This window comes from Typha latifolia, chromosome 3, assembly GCF_019914945.1.
Source record: "Typha latifolia isolate L0001 chromosome 3, TyphaL0001v2, whole genome shotgun sequence".
NCBI lineage: Eukaryota > Viridiplantae > Streptophyta > Magnoliopsida > Poales > Typhaceae > Typha > Typha latifolia.
In genome coordinates, this window is record NC_133088.1 from 15,696,239 (window position 1) to 15,716,383 (window position 20,145).

The 20,145-nt window shown below is 39.4% G+C and overlaps 4 protein-coding genes and 2 non-coding genes across 7 annotated transcripts; 3 read left to right on the forward strand and 3 right to left on the reverse strand.

Moving 5' to 3' along the window:
- Positions 1–231: 231 nt before the first annotated feature.
- LOC140785062 (4-hydroxy-tetrahydrodipicolinate synthase, chloroplastic) lies at positions 232–2,921 on the reverse strand. Its single transcript, XM_073132770.1, has 3 exons — positions 2,453–2,921; positions 1,681–1,761; positions 232–1,331 (listed from the first exon to the last, which is right to left on the reverse strand). Exons 1-3 carry the CDS (start codon positions 2,554–2,556, stop codon positions 404–406), a joined length of 1,113 nt encoding a protein of 370 aa, XP_072988871.1. The 5' UTR covers positions 2,557–2,921; the 3' UTR covers positions 232–403.
- A 668-nt stretch (positions 2,922–3,589) lies between these two features.
- On the reverse strand, positions 3,590–7,876 carry LOC140785115 (bZIP transcription factor 29-like). Its single transcript, XM_073132854.1, has 4 exons — positions 6,698–7,876; positions 6,459–6,591; positions 6,239–6,323; positions 3,590–3,985 (listed from the first exon to the last, which is right to left on the reverse strand). Exons 1-4 carry the CDS (start codon positions 7,714–7,716, stop codon positions 3,768–3,770), a joined length of 1,455 nt encoding a protein of 484 aa, XP_072988955.1. The 5' UTR covers positions 7,717–7,876; the 3' UTR covers positions 3,590–3,767.
- A 1,246-nt stretch (positions 7,877–9,122) lies between these two features.
- LOC140785389 (small nucleolar RNA R38) lies at positions 9,123–9,213 on the forward strand. Its single transcript, XR_012108445.1, has one exon. It is a non-coding gene; the product is annotated as a small nucleolar RNA R38 (small nucleolar RNA).
- A 168-nt stretch (positions 9,214–9,381) lies between these two features.
- LOC140785394 (small nucleolar RNA snoR20a) lies at positions 9,382–9,467 on the forward strand. Its single transcript, XR_012108450.1, has one exon. It is a non-coding gene; the product is annotated as a small nucleolar RNA snoR20a (small nucleolar RNA).
- Positions 9,468–13,783: 4,316 nt separating this feature from the next.
- Positions 13,784–17,737, forward strand: LOC140784625 (NAC domain-containing protein 37-like). 2 transcript variants are annotated; one of them, XM_073132121.1, is made up of 5 exons: positions 13,791–13,919; positions 15,455–15,673; positions 15,792–15,957; positions 16,076–16,351; positions 17,086–17,737. In XM_073132121.1, exons 3-5 carry the CDS (start codon positions 15,795–15,797, stop codon positions 17,586–17,588), a joined length of 942 nt encoding a protein of 313 aa, XP_072988222.1. In that variant the 5' UTR covers positions 13,791–13,919; positions 15,455–15,673; positions 15,792–15,794; the 3' UTR covers positions 17,589–17,737. The 2 variants fall into 2 exon arrangements, with proteins under 2 accessions (XP_072988221.1, XP_072988222.1); XM_073132120.1 differs by lacking the exon at positions 15,455–15,673 and having other exon boundaries at positions 13,784–13,919.
- A 1,684-nt stretch (positions 17,738–19,421) lies between these two features.
- On the reverse strand, positions 19,422–19,946 carry LOC140784755 (histone H3.3-like). The gene is made up of 2 exons (XM_073132295.1): positions 19,875–19,946; positions 19,422–19,772 (listed from the first exon to the last, which is right to left on the reverse strand). The coding sequence occupies exons 1-2, from the start codon at positions 19,944–19,946 to the stop codon at positions 19,422–19,424; spliced, it is 423 nt and encodes a 140-aa protein (XP_072988396.1).
- Between the last annotated feature and the right edge of the window lie 199 nt (positions 19,947–20,145).

A 20,145-nucleotide genomic window follows, 5' to 3' on the forward strand; every position in this document is an offset into this window, starting at 1 on the left:
ATGAAAGCTTTTACACAAAGCCATCGAACGTGAACGAAAAGGAGGGCCTCCCACAGCCAAATAGAATTCAAGCGATGAAGTATCACTCTCTTGCCAAAGACTTATTTTAATGAGAATAATAGAATATAAAAGGCACGTACGTTGAAAAACAAACTTGACCACAGCTTACCAGTGATTGCTCAAGAACCTCTTTAGGGCATTTAGCGTTGTTAAATCTCTAAAGAAAATCAGTCAAGTTAACACCAAGAAGTATTATTGATCTTATGTAATGAGTTTAAAACTTGGGCTCACAAACATACATACATTGCAATCCAACTACCCAAGTTACCATCATTACTCTCTCAAAAAAGTTATAATCACTACTACAGAGCTACTTAAACAGCTTACAATAAGATAACCTATACTAATACCTACTGATCAACACAAAATCATCATCATCAAGAACTTGCACATCTTTTCCCCCCACAAAATTCTCGCGTCCGATTGCTTCAACTATTCTGACAAATTCAATTCTCTTTGCAAGGGGAAGAGGAACATAAGGCAACCTGAAAACAGGTCTTATCACCCCAAGCTGAGCTAGAGCAGTATTAAGACCTATAGGATTTGGCTCGCAGAATAGCCATTTAATTAAAGGCATCAGCTTTGCATTCAATGAAGAATTCTTCCCCTCAAACATGAGGTCATGCATCAGACCAGGAACAAGGTTACTTGTAACAGAAATTACTCCAGTGGCACCATATTCCCACCTAGAATCATGACACTCGTCGTCATTCCCACTCCATATCACTATACCTCGATCTACATAAGCTTTAATCCTATCATTTCCGACGCACTCCTTAACACCTGCCATATTTGCATTCTCGGAAACTGTATGTATAACAGGAGGAGGAATGTCTTGCCCAGTCCTAGAGGGCACATTGTAAATGATTGTTGGGCCCATTGAGAGGACAGTCTCAAAATGAGAGACCAATCCTTGCATTGATGTCTTTCCATAGTAAGGATTTATATGAAGAGCTGCATGCATACCTACAGCAAAGCCCTGCTCAGTTGCATGAACTGCTTCTCTTGTCGAATTGCTTCCTGTGTTGCCTATCACTTTGATTGATGTGCCAAAGCAATTAACAGTATGCCCAATGAGCATGATATGTTCATCCCAGCTCATGAGGTGACCTTCTCCTGTTGTTCCTCCAACAATTACCCCTTCAGCACCACCAAGAATCTGCATGTGCATCAAGGAATCATATGCTTCTAGGTCAAATCTCCCATCCGGCAAATAAGGGGTTTTTATTGCTGTAATTAGTCGGAGGCTTTTAATATCATCCACTGAGGTTCTGCAGAGCCAAAATCAAGAGTTCAGCAGAAGATTATGTAGGTGGGAAGAAAGCCTTCAAACAATCACGTGCACAATGGAGCTTTTTAATAGTTGTTTAACATGATAATGAAAAATATATATGTAAACAAAATCATAAATTCCTTAAAATTTAAGTAAAGAAAGAAAGAAAATTATCACAGAAATGCAAATGCCAATTCCAGACGAATCCTAACAGAACCTCTTTGGACAAATACTGATAGATTCCTGAATTCGCTATATCACTTATAGGAATACGGAGGATGCACAAAAGGCAGCACAATAAGACGACTGAAAAAACACTTCACATCTCCTTCAAGTATATCAGAAACCTGTTCTTAATCTCGAGACTCCGCATAGGAAGATGATGATTTAGAGTAACAGCTGCTTCTGGAGATGTCCATCTTCTGGTCCTGGATGAGTTTATGAGGATAAAACATTAGATCACACATATATTTGTGAAATCAAACAGGCTGAGAAAAACAGTCTTAAGACAATTATTGAGCTTTGTTAAACTTCCTTTAGTAGAAAATGCTCCCAACTCATATGAGAGATGATGCACCCTAAATCAAAGTTTTTGAGAACTGCCTTGCAAAAGATAATGAAATAATATAGCTGACCCTAAATATCATATCGCAATGAGAAAAGGGCAAAAAAGTATCTATGAACATAATAATACAGATTAGCAAGCATGCAAGTTCTCTACAAGGTTTTAATTATTCAAAAATGGAGATAATTGAAACCTAGAAGCATATTAACGTCAGTTAACTTTGGTCAAAGACGGATTTAATATATTTTAAAAGGTAAACTAAGTCAATAACACAACTCTATGCCAAAAATTCTTCTTTCCAGTGGCATTTGCTGATTTCTCTATTCCTCTTCAAGAAAACGCAACGACACTCGCCATTGCTCTATCAAGGTCATCACTGCGGTCCTCACTGGTATATGCGGTCACAAAATCCCTAAAGCATTATTAAAAACATATCTATACCTTATCAATTAAAAAAAGAATCATTTTTTAGTAATAGAATACATTTCAGATCTTAGAAGCAACTCATCTACATTAAAAAAAAAAAAAAAAAAAACCGATGCAAAGAAGCCCACCTCTGATAGATGCCCCCTACGGGAGAACAGGGTTTCAGCCCGAATCTCAAGGATGCGGCATCCCTGGAGCACAAGCTTTGGTTCATCAGCAACAAAGACGACATCCTTATATGCTAATCTCTCCCAGTTGCCAAGAGTAAGAACAAGAACAAAAAAGGTATCAGCAGCTTTCGAACGGCGAAGCGAGGGCAAAGGATTCAAATCAAAGAAGTACGAATCGAAGTCGGAGGAGTGGCGGCTGTGGTGGTAGCCGGGGAGGAGAAGTAGATGACAGACGAGTCGTGAGGGAAGAGGATTAGGAAGGAGTTCACCATATGGTATGGGTTATTCGAGACTGGTATATTTCCGAGGGGGAGGCGCAGGAGAGGTTGTGGGCGGGGAAAGAGCGCGACTCTTTTTAGGGTTTCCGGTTTATAGCGCAGTGCTAAAAGCCTTAAAAGAGTAACTCCATTAACGTAGGATTTGTCACTTTTAATGTGTAGATTGTAATATTCATCCAGTAACACTAAACTTGTGATTCTAATCATCATTAATATTAAATTATTGGAGTATATTTATTTATTTATTTGATTAAATTATTTTTATCTCGTATAACAAATTATTTTTCCCATATGAATTTTGTTTTAGATCACTTACGCTTAAATTACAAATAAATATGTATCTTTATTAAATGATCATATCTTTCTTAAATAAATATGTATTCTTACATAAAGTTCTAAGTGACTTAGTCATATTAAATAAAAGTTTACTGGGGTAAAATTATTCTGTTTAAACCGATAATAATTTTAAAATTAAAAATGGCATGAACACTGTTAACTTTGGATGACGAACCTAAGGTCTGCAATTTAATGAAAAGTGCAGATGTGGGGATGCAAAATAATTTTCTCGCTAAGAATAGGGATAAAATATATTTAGCCCTATTTATTTTGTATATAATTCTTATTTTGTTTAATAGTAATTTGAATTTATCTTATATCTCAATGCTACTGACCACTGGGACTTTTTATATGATAGAACTATCTGCAGTCCATTAATAGCGCTTCTGTAAGTAATATATTGTGACATGGTGTATTCCGTAAGAAATGGATGTTATTTCACATATTGCACATATGTAGATGCATTCATGTCAATTCCGACTACCCAAAAAAGAATTATTAAATATTTGAAAGAATATTAAACATGAGAAATTAGATACAAACAGTTACTTCCAAAGTAGATATATCTCTGAGTTGGCATGACAGAATTAAACAAATAAAGTGAAACCTTTTCATCAATGTCCGCAATCTAATATGTATATCTTTTGGAGTTAATCAAATCATTTGTTTGAATCATTATTTGTAGCGGCACCATTCTGCTGCTGCTGCAATCGGTAGAAGGGGATCTGTACAGATTGTTGTTGCTGCTGATGCAATTGAAACATCTGAGAGTTGATTGGCATTTGCTGTGGCAAATTATTTGAAGAGCGAGAATCGCTCAGCTCTCTAGCAGAAAGTTTTAGACGTTGCACTTCAGCATTCAGCGCCTCATTCAGAGCTGAAAAATGAATACAACTACTTAGCATGCAATTTAAAATTATGAAGGATTAACAGGTCAAAGTAGTCATTATCATTTCGATCAAAAACTACATTTAGAATGGCGGAAAGGATTAACAGGAAATAACTTGCATGAGCCATCCAACAGTAATAACTTAATTGCTAGTAGATGAGCGTTAGGACTTCATGTACAATAACGGATGCAGATAGATGGAGACAGGTGTACAAGCAATCATTTAATAGAAATAGCAAAAGTGAAATATCTCTTGTAGTAGAAATTACAAGTGGAACTCAGGTTTGGTGCAACATCATTAATCTGGTACTATCTGGTACCTAATATATCACAAGTTTTTTTGTCTTCTGTGTTCATGTAATCTTGATAAACACTTGTGGTGAATTAGAATGGACTTATTCACGCAGGTACTGAAATGATTTATGCTATAAGTTGACTTGGTGGCTATGTTATAAGCAATTAGGCATTTAAATCCTGTGTTTAGCAATTTGGACAATGCAGAATCTGAAACTATATGCATGTTTTTTGAGGTTATCTTTCTAGAATGCTTTTACATCTCAAACTTCCTACAGTTTCCCACCGGAGCAGGTTGAGAGAACTAATGTGCAGCACATACTGATACTTACATTTTTGTCCTGGCCATAAGACCCATGAATAAGTATCAATCTTTAAGTAAAAAATAGTAATAGCCAATACCATAAACTTTGGGTGTAATTTGTCAAAGACGTGCCCAAGTGAATTACATAAGATTTCTAACTACATATCTACCATACATATATAATGAAGAGCTAGTTTCTCTCCAAGCGAACCTCGTGTGGGTCGGTCTGATCAGCTGTCGGATATGTGCCGATGCATAAGCCATGCAACTCCAATAGTTCTGATTGCATTTGAATGCAGATACAAGGGGGTGTTAGATGTGATATGCGTGATCAGAATGATTGGATGTGTGTGACTTATTCATTGATGCGTATCCAACAACTCATGCAGACTAACCCAGCTTGGATAGAACCCCAATCCATAAGGAAGTCACCTAGGAGGAAGGATGGCAAGTATAGACTATATTACATAGGAAAGGCCATCTTTTTCTCTTTTTGGCCACTTTAGATAAATGGAGAAATTGACTGACATCATCAGGGCATGACATATCAAAATAATACAACCTTCTAGTCTATTTGGCAAAAGTGGATGGGAGGAGGGGTTATCCTTGATAAACCCCCTTTTTCATTTTAAACCTATTTCCCATATTTGTCCCCAAAAGAAAAAAAAATCTATTCACATTAAACTAGACAAAAAAAAGGCCAAATTTATCAATTTTATTTCTTATCTATCATGACCAAACATCATTCTTATCTTATATTTTTATTCAACACTTATCCCAATTTTTCCAACCAACATGCAAAAATAAATTGGGATAGAAATTTCTTTTATCCCCAGGTAAGCTATCATTTTATCTCAATCCTAATTCTTTACTATCCTGCAATCAAACTGGACTCCCAATAGTAACTGGTAAGGGTAGTCACACCATATTCCACGATAAATTCAGAAAATGAAGATTACGCAGTTATTTAGAAATCTCAAGAACTTAGTATGAGGGTAGATTTGATTCAACATTGTGGCCATGTAAGCATAAATAAACACCAAAGGGCACCATAAATCAGTACCAAAGACTAGGTCTATTTGCATAAAACCAATCTTCTATCACAAAGACAAACAGGATCAATCTATACTAGGAAAAGATATAACTCAATGAAAGTGTCTAGCTCCAATGGATAATTTATCAATGCTGAAATTTTCCTGATCAAGAGAACACAATCTCCGCAGGGGTTGGAGAAGAAGGCCCAAAGTTAATAATAAAAGACGAACAGAAAAAATTGCACCATTATTTGAATTTCTCAGTCCATAAGGATTTTTCAAAAGTAATGATACTATCTCAGAGTCTACGCATATTTACATGTAATTTGGTTGCAAAGGATGCAGAGGACTATAGATTTTTATAAGACATGTAATATATGAAAGAAATGTGTAAGTGTTGCCTCAATCTTTAAGTTGTGCGGTTCTATTTAAATTGTCCCATTCACCCACTTTATAGAACTAGAATGCTTAGGCTAACAAAGAACAACTACCGATATGACTAAGTCAGTGATTCTAACAAAGTCAAAATGGCACCTAAGGTTGCAATTTGTTCCTGTCAACTACAAGATCAATAACCGAAAAATGATGTTTTGACTCAAGGGAACTTACCATCTCTTAATTGTGCCTGTTGCTCCATGGCCTGAAGGCGGAACTTCAATTCACTGTTCTGATTTGCAAGCCCAGCCGAGTCTCTCTGAAAAAGATTGATAGAGTCAACATAAGGGATCTAACATATATCTTATCTACTGTAACAGATAATTCAAACAGAATCATTGCTTTCGATCATAATTAAGGTCCATCATAGCAGTGGATAATGCATAGTAACTACCTGCATCAAAGTCAGCTGTGCTGACAATGTCGTGGACTCTGTCTGCAATGTCTGCACCTTGTGCTCCAATTCTGCAATATACCTCATCTTCCTTTCCTTGGAACGCGCCGCTGACTGCCGATTTGCCAGTATCCTGTCAAGAAGAAACACCACAATGAAATTAATCGCAGTTCATCTTCGTAGCCAATATAAGATTCAAGAACAGACACAATCCTACTAGGAGATACAAAGAACAGCACCTCTTGACCCGTTTCGGATCGGCCGATGCCATCTCTGCCAGCTTCTCATTCGACATGATCTTCTTCATCTCCGCCGCACTGAATTCCCCATTCCCAAACTCCAGAGTAAACTTGCCGAATGCCCCATCGATCCCATTGGCCTGTGAGCCCTGACCTCCACTCCGCCCCATGGAAGAAGGCGGCGGCTTTGGTGACTCTTCGCCAAAGCTCAACTTACCAATCAAGCTATCCATGGAAAGACTCCTACAATGGCGGGGTGCCGCCGCCACAGTACCCGAAGGAGGAAACGCGGCCTTCTTCTCCACATGATTGGCCCAAAACAGCGCACTACTCCCGCCGCTGTCGTTGGCGCTGCTCTCGCCTTCATTCTCACTACTGTCCGCGCCATTCGTCTTCATGCTGCTTCCTCGGCTATCCAATTCCTCGCGCTTATCATCGTCCAGGCCCTCAAGATTCAAGAAGGCGGTGAACAAGTCGTCGCCGGGGTCCCCTTCGGCTTTCTTCTCTCCGTTTGCTTCAGCATTTGTAGCGTCGAAACTGAGACCCCAACCAGCCTCCAGCTTCACCGCGGGCGCCGGCGGCAATGGCGGCGAGGATTGGAGGAACCCGAACGCGATGTCGCTCCGGGAGCGGCGGTGGGATTTCCGAGGCGGGAGGCCGGAGCTGGGTTTCGGGATGGTAGTGGAGGAGTGAGAGGTGGAGGAGTGGTCATGATCGTCCATGGAGGCGTCATTGGAGTCGGAGAGGGAGGAAGGAGTCAGAGAAGGGAGGGAATCGAGGGAGAAGAAAGCCGGCTGGGAGTGGGAGCGCGAGTGGAACCCGCCATGGTTAATGCTTGGGGTCGGCGCAAAGCTCTGCGGGGAATTGAAGGGTGGAGTCGGCGGAAAACCGTGCCGCTTGCCCATTCCACCGCCGACTTCCGCGTTGTGACTCGCCGAGAAGTGAGCGTTCGGCATTTGGTTCTGGTACGAGTGGCTTCCTTGCAACTGCTGCATCATCGCATTCTGGGTCTGCTCCATTTACCTCTTGTTCTTAAGAGAAACAAACAAAACCTATGGCGATCGACGATGTCTCCTTGTGTCTCCTTTGTCGGAGATTTTAACGGTGGTGTCACTCGATAAATTGTTTAGGTGTATAAGTTTATCAGGAGACGCGTTGATATCTAAGCAATAGTACTGCAATGGCTTTAATGAGCTTTAATCGCGCTTTAAGAGCCTTTACACTACCGTGTGGAGCCCATAGAGTAATAAGGGAAAGCAAAATCGCGAATATATGAGGAAGGTGATCATGGCCGTGGATTTGGACATCCAGCGGCGTTAACTGCGTATTCCTGTGAATTAATGGGTGGATATTGGTGGGGGATGGTGGAGATCACATTGTTCGACGTGCGAAATCGTCCGGAGGAAAGAAAAAGAAGAAGAAGAAGAAGAAGAAGAAGGTGGTATGTGTGGTGTTTTATTTGGTTGTTAATGTTTTCCATATTTTTATCGTCGCATTGGGGGGGGTTGATTCGTTCGCCGGCTGTTTGACCCGGGACACGGAGGAAGGGTAGCACGTTCTCATCCCACGTGGCAACGGTGGGAGGAACCGTCCCCGTGAATCTTCACGTGGTAGTATGGCAAGTGGGGCCAGCTTTGGCCTCCGACTGAAGCTTCCAAATTAGACTTGAAACAATGAACCCAGACCAAGAACTTTTGGTTCACCATGCACTTGGAAATCACCCAACTATACTATATACTGCTTTTGATTAGGATATTTCCATTTAGCAGGACATAGGACATGAATGTAATATATCTAGAAAGATGATGAATAGTAGCAGAAATAAGAGTGTAATAACATAACAAGGTTGTTAGTGTTACAGCTTTAGTTATGCCAGGTTATGGAGGGGATTAGCGACGCGAGCTAGAGGACTAATAGAGCCCAAGAAGGGGAAGGCTCAGTGCCCGGCCCAATAAAAATCTCGCTCTACTTCCGCAGCAATCGTAACCGTCCAATCAAATCTCTCTTGCCAAATATTAAAAAGCATCGGAGCCGCTCAATTCGGCCAAAACCCTAGCCTCCCTCGCCTCCACAAATCCCTTTAAATTTAAGCCTCCTGCCCACCCGAAGAAAACCAACCGCAGCCGCTCCCTTCTCCCAATCGCACCATTGGTGCATCCATAGGTAGTCTCCCAGTCCCAGTCCCAGTCCCAGTCTTTCGTTCTTCCCTTCTCGTTTCCTTTTTCTTTTTGGGATCTAAATGACGAGAACTATCTGAAAGGAGCACCCAGTTTATAGATTGGGTGTAATGATACTTATTCTTTCGATTGAATAGGAAGATCTGATAGATTCCCCTACTTTGCTTCTGTTATTTTTGAAAGTTTGCAAGGATTTTTGTATGTTTATGGTAATCTATAAGGTTCTTGCTTTAAGATTAAGATCGCAGCGATGTGGATGATGAGAACATAAGCCAAATACAGTTATCCCTGTCTGACGAAATTACACGGGTGCTGAAAAATACACGATCTGACACATCCTTGATGTTTAGATTCTCTTTATTTTATGTATATGTCTTCTTCTTCTTCCTTTGAGAGGTTTGATCTCCCGATTTCACGGCACATTATACAAAACTTTCTACTAGCTCTATATTGATATTTGTGAGTTTTTATTTATTTATTATATTTTAATCTTCTAATTCTCTTGGTGCCGATGATGACATGTTAAGAAGCTGAAAGCAGATTATTCAATCTGCGATCTTGTTGAAAATTCAAGAACTAGGACGGTCTGAGGCATATTGATGAAGAAAATGTTTAGATTTCAATGTTTTTAAAACCAAAGTAGTTGTTTTATAGCGTAAGCGATAACCCAGATTACATTTCAGTTGGGAGAACATGAAGGAAATTTTAAGTGCAAAACATATCACTCCTTTTGAATTTGTATCCAAAAGCAATAGTATTTTATTGTCTCTAATATTTTTTGTCATAAATATTATAAAATAATTATTTATTTTTACCATCTATAAATTAAATTATATTAAGTTTGGAGAGTTAAACGCGTTTGAATTTGTCTGGCAATTATGTGGAATTTTCTTCCACAAATTACATAAAACAGTCTTCAAGGAATCATCACTCTCCAATGTTATATTTAAGTTGGTTTGAATTAATAATATTTGAATCGCATTACAATTGTTCCTATCAGAAAATAATTTTGGGCCTCTCCTTAATCATCAAATTATCAGACATTTAGAGTTATCTTATCCAACAACCATCAAATCTTATATGAAGCTGCCAGTTAACTTCGTCGTACAATGAGAGGATAAAATCCATCTAACATTGCCTGCAACAATTAATCAACGAAAATGACATGTAATTATCAATCAGCTCAACCAACCAAAGGATTTAATTAAGGATGCCAATCTTCCATTGTTTTAAAAGACTGGAGGCACGGGTCAAAACCATTATTGTTTCTTGATTAGATAGCTAATAGTAATATATTTAGAAAAGATAATTAAGCAGAGATGTGCATAGATAGATTTTTTTAAAAAAAATAGAGATTCTACATTTTTATTTATATCACTCTACAAGTCTACCCCTCTATAAATTAGATTAATATTAAATTGTTAAGTTTTTGAATATTTATTTACAACTTTACAGAGTGAATATAAATTAATATATTATTTTTGTGTGCTAATTTCATTATTTCAGTAAATATAATTATTCCACCCATATTTTCAGGATATTCTAAATATTTATTCCGTATTTATATTTAAGGGGACATATATGCAAGAACACCAGGAGCAATTTGTAATTTGCATTTACCTCTCTTAAAACTACGGTGTTAACTGTTAAGTTAGTTTTTAATAAACTATTCGTAACTGTTAAATAAATATATATATAAATGACTTAAACACTATTTTTTTAGAATTTAGAATGTAAAATATTAATAAATAATTTTTTTCTTACAAAAAGAAAGTTCTTTTTTCTCTGTAGTATGATATTCGTAAAATCACGCATCTTAGCTTTTAGATAATTTATATAAGGGCAAATGATATTTCAACGGTGATTACTTATTGGATGGTATTTTTGAAAATGTTCACCGGCAATTAAGATAATATTTTGATATTTTTGAAAATGTTTAGTAGCTATTGAGATATTTTAATATTTTCAGTAGTAATTATGTAAAAAATTCTAAAATTGTGCATGGAGATCTATATGATCCAAATTTGTTTCTGATGAACTGTCGGCCCAAGTGTTGGGCCACAATCTTTGGGCCTTCCCTGGCAGAGGCCCAACAATTACTTTCTCTGGCTCGAAGTGGAGCAATTAAGGCCCAACTCAGGCTTATCCTTCTCTCTCTCTCTCTCTCTCTCTCTCTCTCTCTCTCTCTCTCTCTACATATATATATATATATGTATTATATTCATGGGATTAGACACTCTATTTCTCAACAGTATTAATATGAGGTGTAACTTAAGAGATAATACGCAAAATTTTCCGCTTTTAAACGCTGCTAGTCTTTTAGAGTCGCATCTAAATATCTAATCCTGCCTCATTATTCTGGAAAAAGCCATATTGTACCTAAACGTCAAACTTATTTGCTGCCATATCATTGCTTCATTTACCTAGGGGAAAGGCCATTGATGGCTTTCGAGAACAAATAACCAACTGAATAATTCCTTCCACTCAACTCTGCGCCTTTCGAATTGGCAAATGAAAGGCATAACAGTAGAAGTTTCTTCATGCGAGCAATCGCATCTGACACAAGCTCTCATATATCCACGCATATTAGCAGAGGCCAACATGCATGTCTCTCTAGCTCTAGCAGAACCACACCATGAGCTAGTTGATCTCAACATACCTTCCATCTATCTACTCACTGGGCCCTCACCTCAAAGTGATCTACAAAGTGGATAGCACACGCATTTATCATTCAAGTCTAGTATGTATGTATGTATGTATGTATGTACGTACGTATGCATGTATGTATGTGTTTATGTATGTATGCCACCCTTTACCTCTCCTCACCTTTCTATTCATCTCTTTCCACACACTACTGATAGTAAAAGTTGTCACACTCCATTGCTCCTTCTCCACTCCCTCTCTTGTTTCTGAATCTTTCTATGGCATTAATCATTCCTACATCCAGGCCAAGGCTGGCAAGTTGGCTATAACATCAGTAAGTCTACTTCTCAACAGTTGACAAACCCAAGGGAAAACAGGGTGAAGAAAAGATCAGTAGAGTTAGCAATTTGAGAGTAGCTAGGTTGAATGTACCTAACTGGCTAACTACTAATTAATTTCTTCTTTTCCAAATCACTCAGTACTTCACCGGCATTATCCCGCATAGGAAGGCAATCATAAGCCAGGGCCTAAAGATAGAGGCTTGAGGCTCACAACCACACCACACCAAAAATGGGACAGGAGTATAACTCAAGTGTTTGGCTTAGGCCGTCCATTTTTCGTCGTTCCATTCATTATAGTATTGTACCCAAACTCCTTTTACCGATCTCCATCAATCCATCCATGGATGGAACGAAAGTTTATATACTATATACTATAACCGGCAGCATCAAAATTCTACACATGAGCTGATATCTGATATGATAAAATAAAAATATTAATGAAAAACTCGTCTCTAAATTAACACTAATTTCTATAAGTATTACAGCAAAGTTTGCTGTCTTTTCTATTATTTTATTTTAGGTATGAGTGGAATAGTGAAAAAAATAATATTGTCATCCAATATGGGCCCATAATGTGGTCCGCCCCATGATTGGAGGAGCTCGGATAGATCGGCACCGTCCATTTTGCCATCACACCGCCCCACTCCTGTGGAATTTACAAGCTTAATCATTCAGAAATGTTATCCTGATATTTGGACTAATTTGCTTAAGGATAGCAAATTCATATAGATAATTTTGGAATGATTAAAAGGAGAAAAAAAAAGTTAGGACCAACAAAATATAATCGATTATGAACTAAGTATCCTTTTAAACTGCAGCTCAGTGGGATATATTTGATGATAGGCTGGTGGATGGATGACCACATGTCGTTATATGGGTTTATATCTAGCTATCTTTCAAGCAAAGCTAACACAAGACATCATGCTCTAATACAAATAGCACTTTCATGACATCTAGCTGTTCTACGTATTAGCAAGGCATTAGTGGCTACCGGAGATGTTAATACCTGCTAATTAACTGGGATATAATCAAATAATGTCCATTTAATTACCGTTGGGCCGCATTAACAGCCCAATTTAGATAGCATCTTAGCGAGAAAAGCATCTCAAATGGGGGCCATTAGGGAACAATTTGGTAGAAGATCACTTGCGAATCCATATTGGTTTAGGACTCGCAGTGCATCGATCTTTTTATCCCTTTGATATGTTTATCTTCTACGTAAAGTACTTTCCTCTCAACCTACCGGAGAGTAACACGTGGGCCGACCAACATTGGCATACGTAGATTTGTCATCTTCCGCCAATTCCTTATTCGAGAGACATGTCTCTTCGTATCCTTTATTATTATTTCTTTCGTTCCACATACACATAAACACGTGTTGTTCTCAGAACTAGCTTATGACTTAGAAAAACCCATTATCGATCACATTATTGCCTCATTAATGAGTCTTATTTATTAATATCACCGTGAAATATCTCACTTACAAATGACAAATGAGCTGTTATACGAGCCAACAAAGTTTGCCATCATAAGATTAGTACATCCAATGAGGGAAACAACCCAAAATAAAAAAGAAAAGAAAAGAGAATTTATGCAAAGAAAGAGTGTTGCTATAGAGGACTGCAGTAAACGCACGATTCCCAATAAACCACAATCCCTAACTAATAATACGCCTGATGTTAAGATTATTAGGGCTTGGATGTGATTGTACCCCAAGGGACCCTTGAATGATTAAGATAGATCAAAAGGTGCAGCCCAAAAGAATACTAGTGTAGTCTAGTGCAGTGTAGTAGTGGTGGGGGAGGTGTGACGTCAGCCCTTTCATTCCATCAACCCACGCGCAATCGAAAGGAGGGACCTCCTCCTTTTCTTTTTATATATATCCCCTTCACTCTTCTCTCCTTTCTCCTCCTCTTCTAATTAATAGAGAATTTTCTTTTCTTCTCATTCGTTCTCACTACTACTCGATCTCCTTTTAAGAAGTATTTGTATGGCTTCTTTGTCTTTCTTTGTTGTGTAACTCCTTGCTGTAGAAGAAGAGGCTAGGAATTGTGCTTTAAGGTCAGTTTCAATCATCCTCATGGTTGTTTGGTCCTTCGTTTTTCTTTGGATGTGTATGTGTGTGTGTGTGCATTTGGTGATTATATTTGGTCTGATTATGATGGCATCAGCGTGATCATCTTTGAGTCTCTCTTTGGAAATGGAGCACTTGGTTCTGTCTGAAAGAGAACAAACAACTTGCACTAGATGTCCTTCTATTGTGCGACGGTTTCGTCTATATAGCATGTTCTGCTGCAGTTTTAAAAAGCTAAAGCATTCTTTGTCCTTTTCCATTGTTGCATGGGCTATTTCCATGGGATTTTCTTTGTAGTCTTGATACTTGTATATGGTTTTTGTGGCTATCAATCTTGAAAAGTTATAGGGCATTGGAGAAACTAATAGTATCTTGCGTATACAATCTGATAATGATAGTAAATTTATCTAAAATTAACTTTATGTTTAAGAATTATGAGTTGGTTATGGCATATGCATGGCTTCTCTTTGGTATCTGCATTCATCTGAAATTCAAAAACTCAGCACAATTACCACCTTTAGATGGTGAATGAGTCTTATGGATCCGAAATTTAACCAGATGAAATACTTATTTTTCTGATTGTCTGGAAGAATCCAGCATAATGCTCCTTTCCAATTTTCAGAAAGAGTGTATTTCCCTATAAATTATCTTTCATTAACTACTTTGGAAGAAAGTCTACCTATTCTTGTTATTCTTGAATTTGTTGCTGCTGATCTATCTTCTATCTCCAGTACGTTTTTATAGATATTTGAAGGATATATCTATCCTTCCCCCACTCTTCCTCGGGAGCAGAAACTCTAGTTATAACTGCCCCTCTCTCTCTCTCTCTCTCTCTCTCTCTCTCTCTCTCTCTCTCTCTCTCTCTCTCTCTCTCTCTCACACACACACCAACACGCACACACGCGCACACACACACACACAAACACACGGGCGCACATTGCAAAGGCATTCGCACCCACATTGCAAACACTAATCTCCAAGAGGATTGACCCTCTATAGACTTCTTTCCTTCTTAAACTATGCTTGTTAATATGAGTGGATAAGATGTCACCTGGAGACTTTGGAGTCAGTAAATTACAAAGCCCAAAGTCAGCATATGCCACAAAATTCCTAGACAAAGGGACAAAGTGGTCAGAAAATGCCGTGTAGAGCTTATACTTGCCAAGCCTGATCCAAGAAAGTTCGCCCCTTTCTCCTCATGCATATTCCTTTTGCTCCCACAACATCTCTTTTTTATACTCTTTAACAAGAAGCGCGTGCTATCTATCGTAGCAAAACTCAATTATTCTTTTCCACCCTCTATTCTTCTCAGTTTAGTTACCACTTCCTTTCTCTCTCCCATTCTTGGTTCAAAAATAATACAGCTGATGTAAAGATACTCGTAAATATGTGACTCATGTGCAGGACACTATCTTCTTTCTATGCTAGAGAATTAACTGGTTAATGATAAACTTAAATACTATTTTGCATCTTCTATTGTCTGTTTAGTATCGTGCCTTTGATTTCCTGTAGACTGTCACAGGGTACATGTTGTTGGTGAATCATTTCCACCACCACCTGGAACAGACATAATCATTAGAAGGACTGCAACATTTGTCTGGTTCATATTGAGACTTGGCATGGCCAACCGCCAGCATAGCAACCACCGCAACTTCCTTCCAATTTTATCACACAGAAACCCACGAAATAAGTACTCTTTTATGCCGGCGTTGGTCTTCAGGTGTAGGATAGGGTGCAAGTGGTCAGTTTAAAAGGGTTTCATGACGCATGGCATTATGTGATTTGGAATTCTCTTCACTATATTTGTTGCTGTTTGATCTACAGGTGTTTAAGTGATAGGTTTGGTGAATTTTATGTAGGTGATGGACTCCATGGAATCATGCATTCCTCCTGGGTTTAGATTCCATCCGACTGACGAGGAGCTTGTTGGTTATTATCTTAAGAAAAAAATTGCTTCTCAAAAGATAGATCTTGATGTCATCAGAGACATTGATCTCTACAGAATCGAGCCATGGGATCTCCAAGGTTAGAACTTGCAAGTTTGACAATCACTTCTATTGGTCTCTTAAATATCCTACTAGTTATGTAGCATTATAAACTAGTCATTATGATCTTTTCTCACTTGATTGTTTGTGTTTTGAAGAACGCTGCAGGATTGGGTATGAAGAGCAAAGTGAATGGTACTTCTTCAGTCACAAGGATAGAAAGTATCCTACAGGGACAAGGACAAACCGAGCGACGATTGCGGGTTTTTGGAAGGCGACAGGGCGAGATAAGGCCGTCCATGACAAGAACAAGCTCATTGGCATGAGAAAGACTCTTGTCTTCTACAAAGGGAGAGCACCCAATGGGAAGAAGACTGACTGGATCATGCATGAGTACAGGCTAGAGTCTGAAGAAAATGGACCACCACAGGCAAGTTCAACAACATGCATTATTACCGCACTTATGCATCCGATCGTGTCTACTTAGGGCGTTTGTAGATGTTGTTGATCGACAAGTACCATAAGTGGGGCAACTAAAGTTTGGTAGACAATTACTGTAGATCCATGCAGTACAAGTAGATTAAAAGGTGAAGCCCTTAGAACATCTTTTATCTTCAGGATAAGACTCTGTTACTTTTCTACCTCCTGAATTCTTATACTATTTTAGTTCGTACAGAGAACAACAAATAAGAAAACCAGTCGTTAGAAAAACATTTTTTTTCAAAAAAAAACAGAGAGAGAGAGTGAGAGAAAGACCTTTTGAAGTTACACCCTGCCGATGCCCTTGTGCTTACGAAAGACTTGCGTAGAGAATCTTCCAAGAGTTGCGAACAGTCTAGTCTCGGAAGAGGAGATGACTAAGTGAACACCGCAATTTTTTTTTTCTCTGTCCCAGTTGCAACATGTGAAAAGCTTCCATCCCACTAAAACTCAGAAAGAGCACTAGCTTCTGTTTAAAGAAACACCTAGCTTTTGAGCAAGTTTCCTTTGGTCCTCACTTTTGCATGCCTATTCCTTAAACTGTGGTCTATTAGGTTGTACCATCTTATCAAACTGTTTGAAGTGTCTCCACCTCATTCCAACACCCTTTTCGAGAGAAGAAAACACTTACAAGTTACAAGAGTTACTCTTGAGTTATGTTGTTTAACTGTTTATCTTCCTCAGGAAGAAGGATGGGTTGTGTGCCGAGCTTTCAAGAAGCGAACGAGCTTCAGCTACTACGGTGAGAGCAGCCGGATGAGCTCCATCATCGTCGATCCTATTGAATACTTACAGGGGCAACCAAAGGCTCTTGCTTGCAAGCATGAGTCCGAGCTCGACAATCTGAACTTGTTGAACTCAGACGACTTCATCCAGCTCCCGCAGTTAGAAAGCACCAACCTGCCAATAGCGAAGCAGCCAAGCGAATCATCAAGAGCCTCCGAGATCGGCGACGAAGAGCAACTACTGAGAGGACACCATTCTCTTGGCAAGGTGACAGATTGGAGAGCGCTCGACAAGTTCGTCGCTTCACAGTTGAGTCCTGAGGAAAGATTCGGAGTTGATCAGGTCGTCGCAAACTACGCTGACCATGATTCTGAAATGGAGCTGATGTTGCTCCAGAGTGGAAGTGGGTTCTTGAGCTCCGGTGGATCCGAGCGCGATATAGGCATCTGCATATTTGAGAAATGAGTATTCGAGGTCTAAGAAAATTAGCCGCTTTCATTTTTAACTTGATTTATCTATCTTTATCCTATGATCTATATGTATGTTTGGTATTGTTTACAAGTGGTCGTGGCCCTGTGCAGTGAAGAAAGGAGCTACAAATAGCTCTTTGTGCAGCTTTCTTCTCTCTCTATCGGCCTATTTGTTGCTGTTTATCTTCTTGTCGAATATGTCTTCCACCATGAATGGAGAACTTGCGTATTAAAACAGAACAAAGTAACGATAGAATTAGTACACGCAGATGTGCAATAGGTGGTGGTACGATTACCACTGTTTATTTGTTTTTTTGGCGGGTAGGCAATAATTAGCTGAACATATCGTACTCTCAGGCATTTCAGCGAACAGGTTACATGCGTTACTCTACCATAAACAGTGAACGACAAAATTACATCACCTCTTTGTGGAAATGTCCAAACTGTATATTTCCAGCTACATCACCTCATTTCTGACGAATACGAGTAGGGTAGCTCATATTTTACTTGTATTTCGCTCCTTCCGCCCGTGGGTTATTTATGTTCCATGCTCATGCATGATGCATCCTTGGATCCGTCCTGAGGTTGGTTATATATGATAAGCTTCTTCTCTAAAAGACTTCTATAAAGGCTTCCAAAATTTAAGTGAGGGCCGAACATATCCAGTTTTAACCCAGCCCATTCGTATGAAGGTCCACTGGATGACAAGAGTCAAGAGGTACTCGCTTCGGATGAGAGAGAAAAACCCCAACTAACAAACTGATTCCCTTTTTTAAAAAAAAAAATCGACAAATGAGTCAACAATAAAATCGCTTTAAAAGTATAATGAAGCCTCGAGCCTGCATAAAAGTTTCACTTCTCTTGAATTCCATAGGACAAAGAAACATAACTCTTAAAAGAAAAGGTCTCCCAGCAATACTGCTGTTGAAAAGATATGCACATTGTTATCTCTATGGTCAAATTAAACGACAATAAATACAATATTTTCTGTATAGGTTTAATTTGCACTTTCAAGTTTCAAGCAACATCACAATAGATATATCATAACAAAATAGACGGTTCATGTTGGTCATACTCTGAGGATATAACAAACATGAAGAAGAACTATATAAGACTAAAACAAGCGTACAACAACAAAAAATTTCAATCAAGGAGAAAGCACTGAATCACGAGTATAAGACTAACTTTGAAGATTGAAAGAACTGAAACCGAATCTTTCCAGCTTGAAGAAAAAATAAGCTGGGAGACATTCTTGTAATTCCATTTTGTACGGTTCCCTTGCACGATTCCAACAATCCCACATTTATTTAAAGTAGCTATTATTCATATCAATAAGCATGAGATTATAAATATTTCAAGAAGATCCGCAATAAAGCATTATCATACTATTCAATCAAGACGAACCTGCTACTGAATCAAGAATAGGAGTGCACACCGCATAAGATCGAGAAAGATAACAAAGAATTAAAACTCGTCCGAGAAGCGAACTTGATACTATCGCGAGCGCGAAAGCAATCACCCCTTGAGCAGAGCCCAAAGTATCCAGATGAGTTCTAGAAGTTTTCAGAACAAGGTAGAACGGAAACAAATTGCAATATTTATGAAACGCAGGTTTCCTACAATGAACAAGAAATTCTTCACAGCCATGTCGATTTCTACAATTTTTATCTATCAAGGAAACTGATAAGCACTAACAACGCCAAAGAGGAACGCGATCGCAGCGATCAGAAATTCCAGCGCAGGAAAGCAGACAAATGAGATCGATCAGAAAGAAATGGAAAAGATTCGATCACCAACGCAACTGGCCGGGGGTAGCCCGCGGGGATTGCTAAGCTCTCTCGCCACGGATGCGCCGAGAGAGCTGGATATCCTTGGTCATGATGGTGACGCGCTTGGCGTGGATGGCGCAGAGATTGGCATCCTCGAACATGCCGATGATGTAGGACTCCGCCGCCTCCTGGAGAGCGAGCACTGCGTGGCTCTGGAATCGGAGGTCCATCTTGAAGTCCTGCGCGATCTCACGCACCAATCGCTGGAACGGCATCTTGCGGATCAGCAGCTCAGTCGTCTTCTGGAACTTCCGGATCTCTCGCAGCGCCACCGTGCCGGGACGGAAGCGGTGGGGCCTCTTCAGCCTCCCCAGTTTGGGGTTGGGGATCGTCTTCCCGGACCTCGCAGCCTATTGACTCAGAATTAGGTAAGATTAGGGGTTCGATCGGATCGTAGATATAAGAGATCGGAAGCAATAAAGGTCGATGGGGAGAGGAAGGATGATCGATACCTTTTGCGCGAGTTCTTTACGGGGAGCCTCGCCTCCGGTGGACTTGCGGGCGGTTTGCTTCGTACGAGCCATGGGCGACGAGGGAGTGGAATGGAGTGGTCAATTGCATGGGGTAGTTTATATAGAGTGAGGGAAGACCCTAGGATTCGTTTGGCGACGGTTATGGAGTGGGCCCACCTCGCCAGCCGTGATCACTAGTGGGAATCGCACGGTCGTGATTGGGTTTTGACAAGCACGCTGTCAAGACACTCTTTAGTCTTTATTCGTTATT